Source organism: Pipistrellus hanaki (assembly GCF_964339955.1).
Source record: "Pipistrellus hanaki genome assembly, chromosome: 2".
Classification (NCBI taxonomy): Eukaryota; Metazoa; Chordata; class Mammalia; order Chiroptera; family Vespertilionidae; genus Pipistrellus; species Pipistrellus hanaki.
In genome coordinates this window covers 179,198,533-179,215,428 of record NC_140504.1, presented here as the reverse complement: position 1 = coordinate 179,215,428, position 16,896 = coordinate 179,198,533, and the positions used below count along the sequence as shown (strand labels likewise).

The 16,896-nt window shown below is 52.6% G+C and overlaps 1 protein-coding gene across 6 annotated transcripts; it reads right to left on the bottom strand.

The window, feature by feature from the left end:
• Nucleotides 1-13,308: 13,308 nt before the first annotated feature.
• SMIM12 (small integral membrane protein 12) lies at nucleotides 13,309-16,896 on the bottom strand. 6 transcript variants are annotated; one of them, XM_084873508.1, is made up of 3 exons: nucleotides 16,659-16,793; nucleotides 15,616-15,731; nucleotides 13,309-14,225 (listed from the first exon to the last, which is right to left on the bottom strand). In XM_084873508.1, the coding sequence occupies exons 2-3, from the start codon at nucleotides 15,650-15,652 to the stop codon at nucleotides 13,942-13,944; spliced, it is 321 nt and encodes a 106-aa protein (XP_084729634.1). In that variant the 5' UTR covers nucleotides 15,653-15,731; nucleotides 16,659-16,793; the 3' UTR covers nucleotides 13,309-13,941. The 6 variants fall into 6 exon arrangements, with proteins under 6 accessions (XP_084729634.1, XP_084729635.1, XP_084729636.1 ...); XM_084873509.1 differs by having other exon boundaries at nucleotides 16,373-16,674; XM_084873510.1 differs by lacking the exon at nucleotides 15,616-15,731 and having other exon boundaries at nucleotides 16,764-16,896.

Sequence of the window (16,896 nt, the reverse complement as noted above, 5' to 3'; positions counted from 1 at the left end):
CACTCTATCTACTGAGCCAAACTGGCTAGGCTTTGGCAGAGATCTAGAGAACCCACCATGGCTCAAAGAAGTCCTGCGCAGCCTTCCCTTCTCCCAGGTCAGGCTCCCATGCACAGGAGGGGACGCCCACCCCCAGCCCCATTGTGCAGTCAATGACAATGAGAGGCAGGCGTCCCGTCTTACCCACCACTTTCCTCCCCGCCCCACGGGGTGCTGCCAGTGGAGCACAATAGTGCATTCTGTGTCCAACAGCCTCGGCTGGCGCCCCCAGACTTTTGTAGCCCCTCCAGACAATGGGAGAGCCCGAAAGGCCTGATAGCCGGTGACAAATGTATGTGAGTGACCAGCTCACGGGAAGTGGCGTTCAATGGTCTGATAGCTTCCTGCATCCTGACATTGTGAAGGCCCACTTCCTGTGCTGTCTCCGAAAATACAGCAAGCCAGAACCGGGGGGCAGGGGCAAGGGCTTCCCTGTCTACTGCCCCCCAGGCTCGCCTACAGGACTCAACTATTCACGTCCCCAAGGATGCCACAGTCTCACCTGATGTCTACTTCAACAGTGAGTTCCCATCTGGCCTCAGACCAGCCCCTCCACCTCCTGACCAACCCCACCCCAGCCCAGTCAGAACTGAGGGACCTATTTTTAAAGATTCCACCACCTAAATTAGTCAGTGCCCCCTCCCTCGCTGCTGGGAAAGGCTTTCCCATGTCTACGGGCATTGGTCTCTGCACATAAAACGCACTTCCTGGTGTCCGCTGGTCACTGGACTCTGAATGATAACCTCTGACAGGCTGACTGATGCTTCTTGAGCCTCCCCTTCGGCCTTATCTCCCCAGAGTGGACAGTCACAGATCCTTCAGCTTCCTCCTGTCACAGAAAGCAAAGCACAGCAAGACGGCAGGGAGGCAGGTGAAACTGAGGGACCTTATGACTTTATTTATTTATTTTTTAAATATATTTTATTGATTTTTTACAGAGAGGAAGGGAGAGGGACAGAGAGCTAGAAACATCGATGAAAGAGAGGCATCGATCAGCTGCCTCCCGCACACCCCTTACTGGGGATGTGCCCGCAACCCAGGTACATGCCCTTGACCGGAATCGAACCTGGGACCCCTCAGTCCGCAGGCCGACGCTCTATCCACTGAGCCAAACCGGTTCCGGCGGACCTTATGACTTTAAATTTAGTTTGAAAGCCTAGCCCTAGAAGTCATATCTCTATATACAGTATTGGAAATAATACAATAATTAATAACTAATAATATAAGAATAAACTCTGTTTCGAGTACTCACAACTGTAAATGTACTTTTGCCCATCTTGTGTACACCCCGGAGGAGCAGATGGTAGCCAGGACCTGATGGGTGAACACAAGGCCAGGACCTCTGGCGGCTGAAACATCTTAGGTTATGTTTCCGGTCCAAAGGTGGAATGCCCCCCTTGCTGTTTCCCTGTGGATCTTAAGAGAGGAAAAGACCTCAGAGCTGTCCTCAGACCTGAAGAAATGATTTATTGCCATTACCTCATCTCCAACCAATCAGCTCCCAGCACAATCGTTTTGAACCCCTAACCGATGGTGTCTCGTGATTTTGCCCTCCACAATCTGCACCTACATGCCAGGGGGAGTTCCGGCTTTTGAGCAGTCGCTTCCTGTTTTCCTGGGTGGCGCCATCCCTAATAAAATAGCCAACGTTTCTCCGACTGCAATTCCCGGTGTTTATTGTTTGGCTCTGCTAGCGCCAGGCAGACATTCTCTCTGCTCTGTAACACAGGGGGGCTCTCTCTCTCTCTCTCCTCCAGCTGGACACGGGGTCAGGCTTCCCAGCTTATGCCTCCCCATGCACCCTGCCTGCCAGCAGAGGCTGGTTGACAAGAGCAAGATCCCCTACCAACCAGCAGGGAGGCGGGTGCAAGAAGGGAGCTGATGTACTGAGTGTCTGTGGAGTCAGGACTAGGCCTCTCCCTCCATTGCCCGGTGACATAGGTGATGACCGAGTGCTGGCCCAGGGTTGCCCAGCTAACAAGAGGCAGAGGCCCAGTGATGCTTGGTGCCGCTGAGACAGGAATAGATGCAGGGAAACGGGGAGGAAACCATTCGCCGCCTCCTCTCACACCCCCTTAAGGATCCCAGACACTGAACCTCCCCCCTGCCTCCCCCCCCGCCCCCCCGCCAACTTCCTGGCGCTGGGGCAGCAACCCTGGAGAGGGGAGCTGGCTGCACCCACCCTGCCAGCGGCTTGCCTCTGTGAGTATTGTTCTCCACTTTCAACAGAGCAGGCACTGAAGCAGCCTGGGCCATTGTGGTCACCTGGGGGTAGGGGGCCGGTGTGGAAGGTCAATAGGTGACCACCCATTCATCCCGCCTAGCCACTGGGGACCGGAGGGCCGCAGCCCAGCCAGTGAGGAGCCACAGGCCCCAGTGTCCAGGAACAAAACAAAGAGCCCTCGCCGACTTTCCCAGCCTCCTCCCCCACTTTCCCACCCTCCTCCCCCCACTGTCACAGGGGAAGAAAGGCAAAGAGCACGGGGAAACCAAGAGGGACAGCCCGAGGGGGCAGAGGGGGGAACAGGGGGAGAAGGGGTGCTGCAAAGCTCAGCTAGCCTTCCAGCACCATTACCTCCCCGCCCCCACCCCACCCCCCCCCAAGAGGGTCTGTGAGCCTCAGTTTCCTCATCTACAATAACGGAGACATCACTCCTTGCCTTGCAGGGATTTGGGGAGGATTAAATGAAAGATTATAAAGCACCCAGCCCAACACAGGCTGAAACTCAGTGCGCAGGCAGGCTTTCCTTTTTTTCTAGGATTGGTCTGCCTCAGTTTCCCGAGACTAAGAAGGTCCATGGGAGGAAGAGGTGGCTGCCCTCCAGCCCTTTCCCAAGTTGGCCGCTCCTCCATGGCAGCCTGACCCAAAGCACCCTCCTCCCCTGCCTCCATGGCTGGCCTGGACCCTGGGGGAACCAGCGGCCAGAGAGACCCAGGCTGCTGACCACAGAGGGAGATACTGAGAGCTGGGAAGAGCAATAGGCCTCATGAAAGGGAGGGGGAAGGGGCGGGGGGGGGGGGGGGGGGCGGCGCTCCAGGTCAAGGCCAGGTGCTCACGTGTAATCTGTGGCCAATGCAGAATCCCAGAAAACCACTTCGGAGCCACTTCCCCACCCTGCCTTCTGCTCATCGGGGAAAGGCTGGACTAGAATGCCATCCTGAACCAACCCCTTCAGGCAGGTACATCTTCTGGGAAAATAGCGAACGTGATGTTTGGATTCTTGGTGCTGTTTCTATCACTCCCTGTCTGGAAGAGAACCGAGAGAGGCAGGGTGCAGAGGGTCGGGAGCGCAGCGAACACAAGGGCGGCCCCTGCAGAGCCCTGTGCCCCCACTGGGAGAGCCTGGGGCGCGGCCAGCCTATCAACAGGGTTGTCCAGAGGAAGAGCATCCAGGCTCTGATAAGGCCGGGGAGGAACAGGACCCACGCCTGGGGCCCTGACTGTTCCTTCACCCCAGAGACCACAGGGATAATCAGCTCCCAGAGCCTTCCGGCCTCTGCAGTTTAGTTCCCACCCTGAGGTCTCTTGGGGAGAGGAGGAAGAAAAAGGAGCCAGCACCAGCCTCAGCCCAGGACCGGGCAAGGGGCCCAGGACCAGCGGGACTTCACCTCCAGAGGCTGGGCACCCCATGTCCAAGAGTGGGGCCACTCTTCCTGGGATTCCCCCAGAGGCAGTCCCTTCCAGGCTCTGTCCTGTCTTGCAGGCCGAATCATCCTCTCCCCCATCCTTGTGTACCTCAGAATATGACTGTGTTTGGAGATACGCCCTTTACTAGGGTGATTACGTTACAATGGGGCCGTTAGAGTGAGCCCTAATCCAGTCTGACTGGTGTCTTTCTAAGGAGGATGGACACAGAGAGAAGCCAGGGTCCTTGCACCAAGGATGGCCATCTGTAAGTCAGGAGAGACCTCAGAGGAAAGCAGCCCTGCCTAACTTCCGGCCTCCAGCACTGGGGGAAAGTCAAGTCCTGCTGTTTAGGCAGCCCAGCCCGTGGTTGCCGAAGCCCTAATGAGCTAAGACACCTGCCTGGCCTCATCCGGGGGATCAGGAGGAGGGGTCTGAGGGACTTCCTCCTCACACCCTCCCAGCTGAGCCTCCCAGTGGGATGGCACGCTAAGGGCCAGAATGACCAGGCAGGGCCCTTCAGCCCAACTTCTACAGCCTCCTCCAGAAATCCAATCAGTGAGCTAACCAAGCTAGGGCCCAGTGGGTGCTGGGGACCTGTCCACCCATGGGGCAAAAGCATAATGGTTACCATAACAAGAAGGTATCATTTGCCGAAACCGGTTTGGCTCAGTGGTAGAGCGTCGGTCTGCGGACTGAAGGGTCCCGGGTTCGATTCCGGTCGGGGGCATGTACATTGGTTGCGGGCACATCCCCGGTAGGGGGTGTGCAAGAGGCAGCTGGTCGATGTTTCTCTCTCATCGACACTTCTAGCTCTCTATCTCTCTCCTTTCCTCTCTGTAAAAAATCAATAAAATATATTAAAAAATAAAATAAAATAAAATAAAATAAAATAAAATAAGGTATCGTTTTAGAAATATGTATATTTTTTTACTGATTGTAGAGAGGAAGGGAGAGGGAGAGTTAGAAACATCAGTGAGAATCACTGATAGGTTGCCTCCTGCATGACCTCACTGGGGATTGACTCCACAACCCAGGCCTGTGCCCTGACCGGGAATCGAACTGTGACCTCCTGATTCATAGGTCAATGCTCAACCACTGAGCCACACCAACTGGGGGAGAAGATTATCTTAAGACCAACAAACAGAGCAGGCAACTCCATAGACTATAACAACTTTATTACTTATAGGGATGTAGGGTCAGAGTGGACAGATGACCAGTAGTTCTGTGGAAATTACTTTTTGCTAACAGACCCCTGTTACAGTGCTTTTTAAAATAGCTTTTTAAATAGTATAACTCAGATACTAACGATTGACAAGACCAAGAACGCAGGAGCCATACCTCCTGGTGGTCTTGTAATAGATGATTGCTTATAATTTTTTATACAGTTTGATATTTAGCTCGGTTGTCATGCCATTCCAACTATTATTAACAAAAATATTTATGGCTACCTGTTTTTAAGAAACACAGTCAACCAGAAGGCTTTTTCGAGGGGTATGCTTTGCTAAGGACATTAAGGTTGATCAAAAGCCACAGCATAGAAACTCCAGGAACCAAAGATGGAGTTGGTTTACATCTATCTATACAGGACACATCTGAGGCTGGGGCTAGGGCTGGGGCTGCCAAAAGATTCCAAGGCAGCGCAGGAGAGACGGGGTGGTGGGGGTGGAGAGAAGCATCTGATGGCAGAGCCAACGGGCCTCGGGGCTGAGAATCAGCACACACCATTCCCCAGCCTCAGCTATAGGTCTCGGTTTCCCTTCCACACACGGGCCACCCTTTCAGTGCCCAGAGAGACCAGAGTCGTGAAGGGTGGGTTAATCCATGGGATGGAAAAATACTAATAAAAAAAACAACTCTTCCTAAGCGCTAATTATATTGAGTCTCTGTTCCAAATGCCTTGCATGTTTCCTTTTAATCCTCACAATGAGATAATGTATTCGCCCCATCTGACACATGAGACTGAGACACCGAGAGGTTAAGGAGGTTGGCAAAGGCCACACAGCGGTGACTGGCAGTGTGGGCTTTGAACCCAAGCAGTCTAACTCCACAGCCGAGTTTCACGGAGGGGCAGAGGGAGGGCTGGGATCTGAGCCCACTGGGGCCCCAGCATATGTCAGCAAGGCAGACGCCAGCCAAGAACAGACCTTTAGGGACAACAGCAGCTGAACAATCCACCTTGTCATCAATTGGCCACATTATAAACACACAGGACTGCATCTGTGGGAAAGACTGTGACCTCCTGCCCTCCCACACGTGGGGAAAACAGCCTGGAGAGAGCATCAAAGGGACAGAGCTACCCCGAAAGCTTTAGCTTTGGTCTGTGCACTAAGTGCAACCGGGAAGGGGCCGGGAAAGCAGGCTGCGGCCTCCACCACAGGTTCAATCTCCTGGGAGCTGCCAGCAGAGGGGCTGTAACTGTGCCCGCTCTGTGCCCGCTGGCAAGCTGGCCCTCGAGGGTGTTTACCCTCATCAAGTCAACCAGTCTGCAGGCCAGCCGACCTTGGTTTGGGGTGCAGACAAGATGCAAACTGGGAAGCGGGGGCGGGCCCAGGGTGGCTGCAGGCCCAGCTCTGCCAAGAATTCCCTGTGTTATCTTGGGTGAGCCATTTCCTGCTCTGGGCCTCAGATCCCCGTTGTTAGCATAAGGAGAACCAGTGCTCTTTGGCCTTCTAGTAGAAGTCATTAGGGATGGAGGGACCAATGAAAAGAGGGCTTCGTATAAATGCAAGACGTTCTACATGAGCTCCTTGATGAGACGAGGAAGGCAAAGCCTGCCCTGTCTGTTTGCAAGGATTCCTTCTGCCTCATCCTTCCAGCCTCGGCCAGAGGGAAGGCACTAAGGAAAGTGGAGACAAAGCGGAGACTCCAGAAGCAGCGGAGTCTCTTGCTCCCAGGCATTCCCACGCCTCCTCAGGATTTCCGCATCCCGCGAGGTCAGCCCTGGGGTCCGCTGAGCTGAGGGCGTGCCCCACCTGGTAAGGGCTTCAAGTGGTCCCCAGGGCCTCGCCCCATTCCTTGGAGCGCTCCCCTCCACCCACTGGGCTGCTGCGGGGCTTTGATCACCGCTACACGAAGGGCTTCCTGAATGCTTTCCTGAGGACATTGTTCCCCACCACAGAGTCATCAGGGTCAAATTCATCACGGCCTCTGCTAGTGCAGGACCTACCCGGTGGGGAAAGCCAGCCCTCTGCCCAAGCCCCACTTCCCCTGGGAAACGGAAGGCAGCCCTTTGGGTTCAGCTCTTCGCCAGCCTCAGGGAAGGCAAAGCTGCAGCAAAACACGGCTGTCCTGAGCTTGAGGCCGCTGGCCCCTCAAAGCACCTGGAGGTTTGTCTTCCAAAGAGGTTCGTCTCTGCACCCAGCCCCAGTACTGTGCCACCTCAGAATCACACACAGGGGCCTTTTCATTCATTCAACACTTACTGGGAATGATTCTGGTGCAAGGCCTCTGCAAAGAGCAGAAAGGAGAATGAGACTCAGTCCCTGACCTCAAGGAACTGCCAGACGAGTGGGGGACTCACCCATCACAGAGCCTTGAAACAAATGCTGCCAAAGAAGGAACACAGGGAGGGAATGACAATACGAACCCACGGATGCTAAATCCTGCAGTATACTAGTTCCCCAGGTAGCCCAGGAGGCACGAGGCACAGTGCACACGGAGGCATCTGGAGTTGAACAGGCAGGACACGTTCAAGAGATGGCAAAACGAGGTTCTGTCCTGGATGGGATGATGGGAGAGAACGGGAGGCGGTGAAGGATCCCACGTGGCTTGCAAGGGGCTTTGGTGAGAGGAGCCACGGAGGTCTGTATCAAAGATGTGTTTTAGAAAGAAAATGCTGGCAGAAATGGGGAGAATTTTTAGGAAGAGATTAAAAATTCAGGCAAGAGATGATGAGGGCATGAAGCAGGGATGTGAGGTGGTGAACAGAGGAGGAATTCCAGATACAGAAGTCACCACGGTGGGTGATGGAACCCAGGAGAGGGGGCGGGGCAACAGGGCAGAGGAAACAGACCTGTGCCAAACACCGCGCTGGGTGTTTTATGAGCATCTTCTCAGCCGTCATCACTCTGTGAGGTGGGTGTATTATCCCCATTTTACAGATGATGCTCAGAGAAGGTAAATTACTTTTCTAGCCACGCTAAATTAGAGTTCAACTTCAAACCTGGGTCAACACTTTTAACCAGCACACTATTTGAGAAATGTGTAGTAAGTTGTTTCAGAGAATTACCCAGAGTTTAGGAGGACATTCATAACTAGAGAGAGATACTTAGGAGTTGTCAAGATAGATATTAGTGGCTGATGCCACAGATGAGGCTAAAACTGTTCAGCAATGAACTGTCCAGGGTGAAGCTGGAAAAACACTCACATTTAGAAGAGTAGAGAGAGCTGGGACAGGACTGAGATGAATTCCATAAAAAGTGCTGAATACTGCAAAGAGCCACCATATGTGTAGGGAGCATGAAGCTGGGACATTAGAAGCTACAAAGGCTTTTAGCCAATATGGCTTCATCACAGTAGTGGTGGAGGAGAGCAAACAACAAAGGGTGGAGGAGTCCAAGGATAGGGTGGGGAACATAAGGCACTTGGAATACATCTATAATAATAAAAGTGTAATATGCTAATTAGATCCGACAGCCTAACAACCTTCTGGACAACCTTCTGGCGAAGCTGAGGCTGCAAGGGCTGAGCCCCTTGCACAAATTTCATGCATCAGATCTCTAGTATATCTCTATATATAAAAGACTAAGCAACCATTACAACTGGTTGACCAGTCACTATGACGCAGGGGGCAGGCAGGCGGTAAGAAGTGAGGGGTCCCAGACTGTGAGAGCCCCGGACATCTCCTGAGGGGTCCCAAACTGTGAGAGGGCGCAGGTCGGGCTGAGGGAAACCCTCCCCTCCAGGGCATGAATTTCATGCACCAGGCTTCATATATATATGTATATATATATACAACCCAGGATCCCTTGGGGGATGTTCAACTGCCAGTTTAGGCCCAATCCCAATCCAGGATTGCTGGCTCCTAACTGTTCACCTGTCTGCCTGTCTGATCACCCCTAACTGCTCCCCTGCTAGCCTGATCGCCATTAACCGCCTCTGCCTTGGCCCCAGCCATGGTGGCTTTGACCAGAAGGACCAAAAGATATCTGGTCTATCCAGTCTAATCAATCATCTTGAGCAGTGGTCACCAACCTTTTGGACCTCATGGGCCACCAGTGGTCTGCGGACCATCAGTTGGCAACTGCTGATCTTGAGGACTGCATGCAGAAGCCATACATGGAGAGAACCAGGCAATAGGGTCAAGCAAATATTTCCAGCTGCACTTGGCAGCTCAGGTCCTGAAGCAAATATAAATGGACAGTGGAGCCAGGGTTGGCAATGAGGGAACAGGGGCAGTGGAGAGGGGCATGCAGGCACAAAGGACTGTGGGCCCTTCTAGACAGAAGAGCTGCCCCTGCTGGGATGCCAGCAAAGATCTTTTAAAATCTCAAATATTTGGAGGACCCATTTGGAATTTTTAAACAAAAACAAAGCCAGGGTTTACCTTTGCATTACCTTCCTCTTTTGGAAGAATGTGGTAAACAGATAACTAATGCTAACAAATTTAATTCAAAAAGAATGAACTTTTTAAATACATCAGAGGCACCACTGGGACTGACACACTAATTACTAATTACTCCTCTTTACTCTTAAAGCTGACTCTCCCAAAACTCCTATTTAGCAAATACTTTGGGAGACTGTGTGCAGAATAGGAATAAAAGAGCATTTATTCCTATTTCATTATTCAGACAGGCTGGCATCCCAAGTCGATACAAAGCCAGGTTTTACTGGGATGTAACATAGCACTTGCCTGTTTTCAGCGCTTTCTGATTTCTCACGCTTTTTATATCATCAGCAGGCATACATGAGTGCCCCCATTTTGCAGTGGGGACACTAAGGCCAGAAGAGGTGAAGGCACATGTCTGAGGTCACCCAGTTCTCTCGCCTCCAAGTCCAAGGTTCGCCCCTACCCATCCTCCATCAGGTGACACCCCTGGGCATCCCACGCCTTCCTCCCACTTCTCATCTCTGACCCCGCAGACGCCACCAACGGCACGACTGCTTAGCCACACAGGCCTGGAGCTTGCTGGCCCTTGGCTAGCTTGGTTGTTATGGGAGGCAGTCCTCTCTGTAAAACACCCCAAGGAAGCCCTCAGCCACCAGGCCTATGAGCTCACTCTCCCAGCCAACGTCACTCTCCCAGCCAACGTCACTCTGGCCTCGGGATCCCTGCCTCCCCAGGGTCACAAGGACACACGCAACCATTGCAGGAAACGTAGGATTTTCTTGTAAAAAAAAATCTAAGCAGCTAATATTTATTGAGCACCTAGTGGTTGCCGAGGACTCTGCTAGAAGCTTTACATGTTACCGTCTCACAAGCACTGACCACCAGGGGGCAGGCAAAACTTGGTATTCTCACCCCCGTTTTCCAGACGAGGATACTGAGGTTCAGAAAGGCTAAGTGACTTGCACACAGTCCATCAGCTTGTTGGTGAGGCAATATTCACTACACAGGTCTGTCCCACTCCAGATCCCACTTTATTTTCACTCTACCACACCGCCTTGGTACACCACCCTACGAGGGCCTAGAGACCCTCGCCCACGTGGAAAAAGAAAAGTGAGCATTTCATGGCTGTTGCCTGGCTCCCGAGTGGCTCGGGGGAGCCTAATCCCCACGGTGTTTAACTCAACCAACAGCCCCATGAGCTGGGGTCCTGGGAGGCTCACAGGAGTCAAAGGGCCCCCGGGCAGGTTTGTCCTGGCAGCTGGCCAGCAGGCTTGTGCTAACACGGCAGCAGGCACAGGAAAGGCTCCAGAGAGAATGGAAAAGCACCAGACACTGGGCCTCCGAGGGGAGAGAGGTGATTCCTGCTGTGTTCAGACAGGGCAACGCTGCCACCACCATCGCTGGGCTGGGAAGGGACCCTAAGGCAGGGCAAGCAAAAAGCCCCAAGCACGTCCACTTATTCGTGTTTCCCTGAACATGACTACGGGGCCACTCCAAGAGAGGGCCACAGGGCCCCAAAGTCCACCAGCAGGCATGGAAGAAAACAAGCACCCCTGGCCTGCCCGCCTTTGCTCGCACGCACATCCACCCTGCAACCTACCCTCACCTGGCCTGCAAGAGAGCACGCACGGTCCTATCGCAGCACAGCGGCAGCAGGCCGCAGCCAGCCCGTGGGAAAGTAAGCTAACCCAGATATTAATAGACTTGCCGGAGGCGAGATTCAGTGAGGGCAAGCCCTAGGAAGTCGAATTATTTAAGAGGGCACAATTAAAGTGAGCCTGGAAGAAGGGAGCAGCTTGGATTTCCACAGGGAGGGCTTCTTCCTCGGCCAGGCACTGGGAGGAGGTGCACCAGCCGTGGCAGGGTTATTCTAGAAAATCCAAAAATATCTTAAGTCTCTGGGAAAAAATTTTGGTGTTTCTGTATCTCTTCTGTCAGCTAATGATTTGCTGAGGCTGACATTACACTACATATGCGCAGGATGATCAAAACTGTTTCAAGGGAAACCACTCCTGGGATCTAATATTTGCTACAAATTGTTAGGCTGCCCAAATAATTAACTGGTAACTGTCAATTATTAATTTATTCACTTCCAATAATTTATTAATGACTAAATTATTGACTATGCCCAGATCTGCCACAGGGGGGCAACTCATTCATTAAAAGGAGAGGGGCAGTTTGAGAAGTCAAAAACTGGCAGCCATTGAGATAAATAAACCCCATGGGTGGGTTAGCCTGCTTTGAACTTTTTTAGAAAATGAACGGTCATCGGTTAATCAGATTACACACAAAAAAAAACCTGAATTTCTACCATTTTTTTAGAAAACCTGAAAAATCTGGCATCACTGGGCAAGCAGCACAAATTGGAAGATGCTGAGTAGCGACTGCCCCCTTTAGGCAGGCCTGAGCTTTCCAGTTCCTGGCCTGGAGCAATTATTTAAGCCACCTGACTGACCCCTGTAGGCTTCCGGGTTTGTTACTCCTAAAGCCCAGTGAAGGGATCACAGACTCGGTCATGCTCAGGACTGCCACCAGGTGGCAGCACCGGTCTGTCAATGAGGCCTGTAACCAAGCTGAGCTTGGCATAGCCTTTGGTAACCAGAAATCCCATCCTTACTTGGGTAGCAGCCACTCCTCCATATTCCCGATCAGATTTGCTCCCTGAGAAGTTAACAGCAGCTCATGTCAACATTCCCTCTAGGCCTGGGCAACCTGACTTGTTCTCTCCTCACTGGCCACCACCTCCCGCAATCTCCCAGTTCCTCTCATTCCACAGCTGGTATTTCTACCTGTTCAGGAATTCCACCTTCCTCACCTGTCAACACCATCAAAGGCAGTTTGTTCTTCACCAAATGGGCATCACATGCCTTTGCTCACGTAGGTTAAACGTCAGTTGACCACGAGGCAATACGTTATTGCGCCTCTTCCTGCCCTCTGCTCACACCCCTTCTAATCTCACCAGCATCTTTTATATATATATATTTTATTGATTTTTACAGAGAGGAAGAGAGAAGGATAGTTAGAAACATCGATGAGAGAAAAACATCGATCAGCTGCCTCCTGCACACCCCCTACTGGGGATGTGCCTGCAACCAAGGTACATGCCCTTGACCGGAATCGAACCTGGGACCTATCAGTCCTCTACCCACCGAGCCAAACCGTTTTCAGCCAGCAGCATGTTCTTTTTTTATTATTATTTAACACTTACACTGAGGGTGTTTTTATTGAGTTTAGAAAGGGAGAGGAAAAACATCAGCTTGAGAGAGATATCAATCGGCTGCCTCCTTTGTGTGGATCAAACCTGAATCCTGGACATATGCCTTAACTGGGAACCGAAACTGACTTTTCCGTGTATGAGATGATGCTCCAATCCACTGAGCCACACCAGCCAGGGCCCCGCGGCATCTTAAGTGGTAGCTGGTAGCTTTCAGAATAATCTTCTACAGCTTTTTAGGAAAGTCTTTTTATGTGTTGAGACCCTTAAAATTGCTCATCCCAAAATGCCATTTACTATTCCGACCATTACGTTAAACGTCAGTTGACCACATGAGGCAATAGGTTATTGTGCCTCTTCCCAAAATTCAGGAAAAGCCTTATATAAGATATTCATTGACCTATTTATACTGGTGAACAACCAGAAACAACCTAAATGTCCTCCAACAATAGGGAAGTTGTTAAAAACGTAACAAAATGTTAGCTTTTTAGTTGTAGGAGAGCCCTGGGAGTTGTACTAGAGGCCTTTTTAAAAACTCCTACCAAATGTCCTTTTAAGTACATCGATTATTTTTAGAGGGAAAAGTGTGTGTGTGAAATTGGAAAATTTGATAGCAACTCTTAAGCACCCTGGCCTATTCTAATTTAGATTCTGAAAGGTCCAATAAGCCTCTTATTACCATGACAGAAAAGCTTCTGGGAAGCTGGGCCTCCAGGACTCACCACCCCCAGGACCCAGTGCAGCCACACTAGCAAAATGAAGCCTCCAGGACCCTGGAGTCCTTAGGTAAAGGCCAATGTCATCCTATCCTGAAATGCTTGCACTTGCATAACTCCTAAGGAGATCCCACACACCATTCGGAAGATAGAATTAGATCAATGTGGTTCTCAGATGCCATTTAATTGAGTTTTGCACTATACAGTGATGGGGGATGAAAGATGGTGGCTATTTCCAAGCAAATTCACCTACCCCAAGTGAGCAGCCTGGGCTGCCAAGAACAGCCCTTCCCCAGCCAGTCCCCCCCTTTCCTGAGCTGGTAGGACAGGATTTCAGCAAGAGTGAGCACAAAGGACTGGGCAAACGAGGGAAGGAACCAGGTAGAGGTCTGAATTCTTCCCATGCAAACGGGAACTAAACATGTGATATCTCTCTTAAGGCAACACCCCAATCCCATGCGCTTCAGCTTGAGGTCAAACTGCCTCCCCGAAGGGACTGACAGCTAAGGTTCACTTCATGGCACTACTCCCAGGAGTGCGCCCAGAAGCCGGGGCGGTTGTGGCCACCCTACAACAGCTGCGGCCTGCAGCCAGAACCCTCCAGGGCCTTCCCCTTGCCTGGCCCCTCAGCTTCTAGTGTGTCCGTGCGCCTGACGGCAGGAGAGCCCCCAGTATGTGTGTGGCGGGGCGGTGCCCGAGGGGCCAGAATAAGCAACAATGCAAGTCAGATGTGGATTCTGGAGCTGGGTCAACATGGCGGCAGGGCCAGTCACAGCCTAAGGCCCTGTGTCCTCTACTAATTCTTCTCCGGGCGGTTTCGGTTCAGGACAGCTTTAGGGGCAAACTCCAGCTTGTCCTTCAGGCTCAGCACCTGGGTGTGGTCCTTGCCTAGCAGCTCATCCAACTTTCGGTCCTCCCGCCGCTCCGAGATGCTCTTCTCCTCCTCCACAGGCTGGGGGTCTTTTCCCCGGATGAACCATTCCAAGTGGTAGCCCACAGCCCCGACCACGAAGGCCACAGGAAATGTGACATAGGGAGCATAAGTACGCACCACGGTCCAAAACACAGGCCACATGACATCTGCAGAAGAGCACAAGGCAGCGTTAGGGAGACACCAGCTGCCCCTCCCCACCAAATGGATCACTCCGGAGCTCCCCACTTCCTAGGCACCTGGCACAATTCACTGAGCACCCGCCCCTCGAGGAGTAATGCAAGAGAGTACCCTGCTGGCCGAAACCGGTTTGGCTCAGTGGATCGAGCATCAGCCTGCGGACTGAAAGGTCCCAGGTTCGATTCTGGTCAAGGGCATGTACCTTGGTTGCGGGCACATTCCCAGTAGGGGGTGTGCAAGAGGCAGCTGACTGATGATTCTCTCACATGATTTTTCTAACTCTCTATCCCTCTCTCTTCCTCTCTGTAAAAAAATCAATAAAATAGCCGAAACCGGTTTGGCTCAGTGGTAGAGCGTTGGTCTGCGGACTGAAAGGTCCCGGGTTCGATTCCGGTCAAGGGCATGTATATTGGTTGCGGGCACATCCCCCGTGGTGGGTGTGCAGGAGGCAGCTGGTCGATGTTTCTCTCTCATCGACGTTTCTGGCTCTCTATCTCTCTCCCTTCCTCTCTGTAAAAAATCAATAAAATATATTTTAAAAAAAAAAAAAAAAAAAAAAAAAGTACCCTGCTTTATGCAACACCTGGGTCCCTGAGACAACCCAGAAATTTTCAAAAGATTCAATTGTTAGGGAAGGGGACAAGACTCTCCATTTTATGACCCATACTTTTTGACAATTATGCAACCATGTATAGCAGAGTTCCCCATGAGTGGGTCTCTGGGCTTACCTAATAAAACTTCAAGTCTATTTTTTCCTTTTTTATGTGACTGATGTGCTGCCTACAGTTGTAAGAGGGCACCTTATTTCTTTTTTAACCCTTTGCACTCCGAACCATTCTGGACATTGGCTACCAGCTACTCGATGCTACTTTGCGAAATGTGCGTTGAATTAACTCAATTCCCCATAATCACTAATAAACTGCAATGTCCCCTGAGAGGGGACATCCGAGTGATATGCTAGAATTCCGATGTCCCCTGAGAGGGGACAGCGGAGTGCAAAGGGTTAAAATATATTTTTATTGATTTCAGAGAGGAAGGGAGAGAGGGAGAAAGAGAGAAACATCAATGATGAGAGAGAATCACTTACAGGCTGCCTCCTGCACGCCCCATACTGGGGATTAAGCCAGCAACCGGGCATGTGCTCGGACCCGGAATCAAAAGGTGACCTGGTTCACAGGTAGACAGATGCTCAACCACTGAGCTACGCCGGCCGGGCTTCAAGCCTTACCTTGACCACAGGCCTGCCCTCGGGTGTGCCAACCTTTCAAGAATGGGAAAGAAGTCTTTCTCTCCAGTTCCGCAACCTGGCCTAGGAACAAATCTGTAACCCAGGAACCTGCCCTTGACCGGGAATCGAACCTGAGACTTTTCCATGCACGAGCTGATGCTCTACCATGTCCAGCCGGGACAAGTTCTCTCTTGATAAGCAAACGCCTTCCCCAAACAGTAACTCTCCATTCAGATTTCCAATTTTTCTTAAAAAACGAATCAAGTATGAGTCCACAAGTATTACCTGGCATACGCTGCACCAGGTCTCCCTGTCCTCCTACTCACATGCTAATCACTTTCAAATAAGTCAATGAACTCATTTATTTAGCATCTACAACCATTTCCTCTGGGTCACACCTTGTGCTGGCTTACCCCACCTGTTTGCCTCACAACACTTTAAGCGCCCACAGGGCAAGGCCAGTGTCTGTGGCCCACTGGGCCCTGTCCGTCCCCCAACACCTCCCACCCACTCTTGCCCGGCCTGGCATAAAATGCTCCGGAAAGTTTGCTGAATGAGTGAACGAAAGCTGGAGCAATACACTCATGTAAAACCACAGCAGTCATCCACCCACCCGCCCGCCTGCCTGCCTTCAAAAAGCAGCAGGAGCACAGCAGGTGCCTCTGATGATGACAAGACTCTAAACAAGTCACCCCCCGGGGTAGCAATAGGGTCTGGCACACACTGTGGCGCGGCTTTCCAGCTCGGCGTGCAGGGAGCCTAACGGCAGGTAAAGGTCAACGGGGTGGCCGGGGGCACACCTGCCCTTGTGCCGGGGCCCCCGGAGGCCCCATGAGATCCCAACCCCAAGTCCGAGACTGGAGAATTGCTACCAAGGGCAGAGGATACCTAACGGGATTGAAGATTAACCCTAACCCGGACTCGAGCCCGGTCCAGGGATGGGGGCGCAAGGGAGGTCAGGGTCCAAGTATCCAGCCGAGGTCTCCCTCCGCTGGGCTCCCCCGGGCCTAGCCCCTCGCCCGCCACGCTCACGGCCTCCGTCCTCAGCCACGTGCCCGAGACCAAGAAGCCCAGGCCCCGAGGGCCCGATGGGCGCCCAGACGCGGCCTCCAACCCCCGGTTAGAGGGACAGCCGCCAGGCCCGGCCAGGGCCGCCGCGGACACTCGCGATCACCTCTCCGGGAACTCAGAGGTCAAAGTCCGGAGCCGTCGCCCGGACCACGGGCAGCCCGGCCGCCGCCCCGCGGAAGGGAACTGCCGGCGGGGCCCGCGTGCTCACCGGAGCCGCAGCGTCCGGCCCCCGCCCTCCGCCTGCTCCACGGACCGCCGCCGCCGCCGCCGCCCCTCCCAGCGGCCCGCGGGGCCAGGCCCGGGACCCCGCCCCCCGGGCCCGGCTCTCTCGGAAAGCAGCG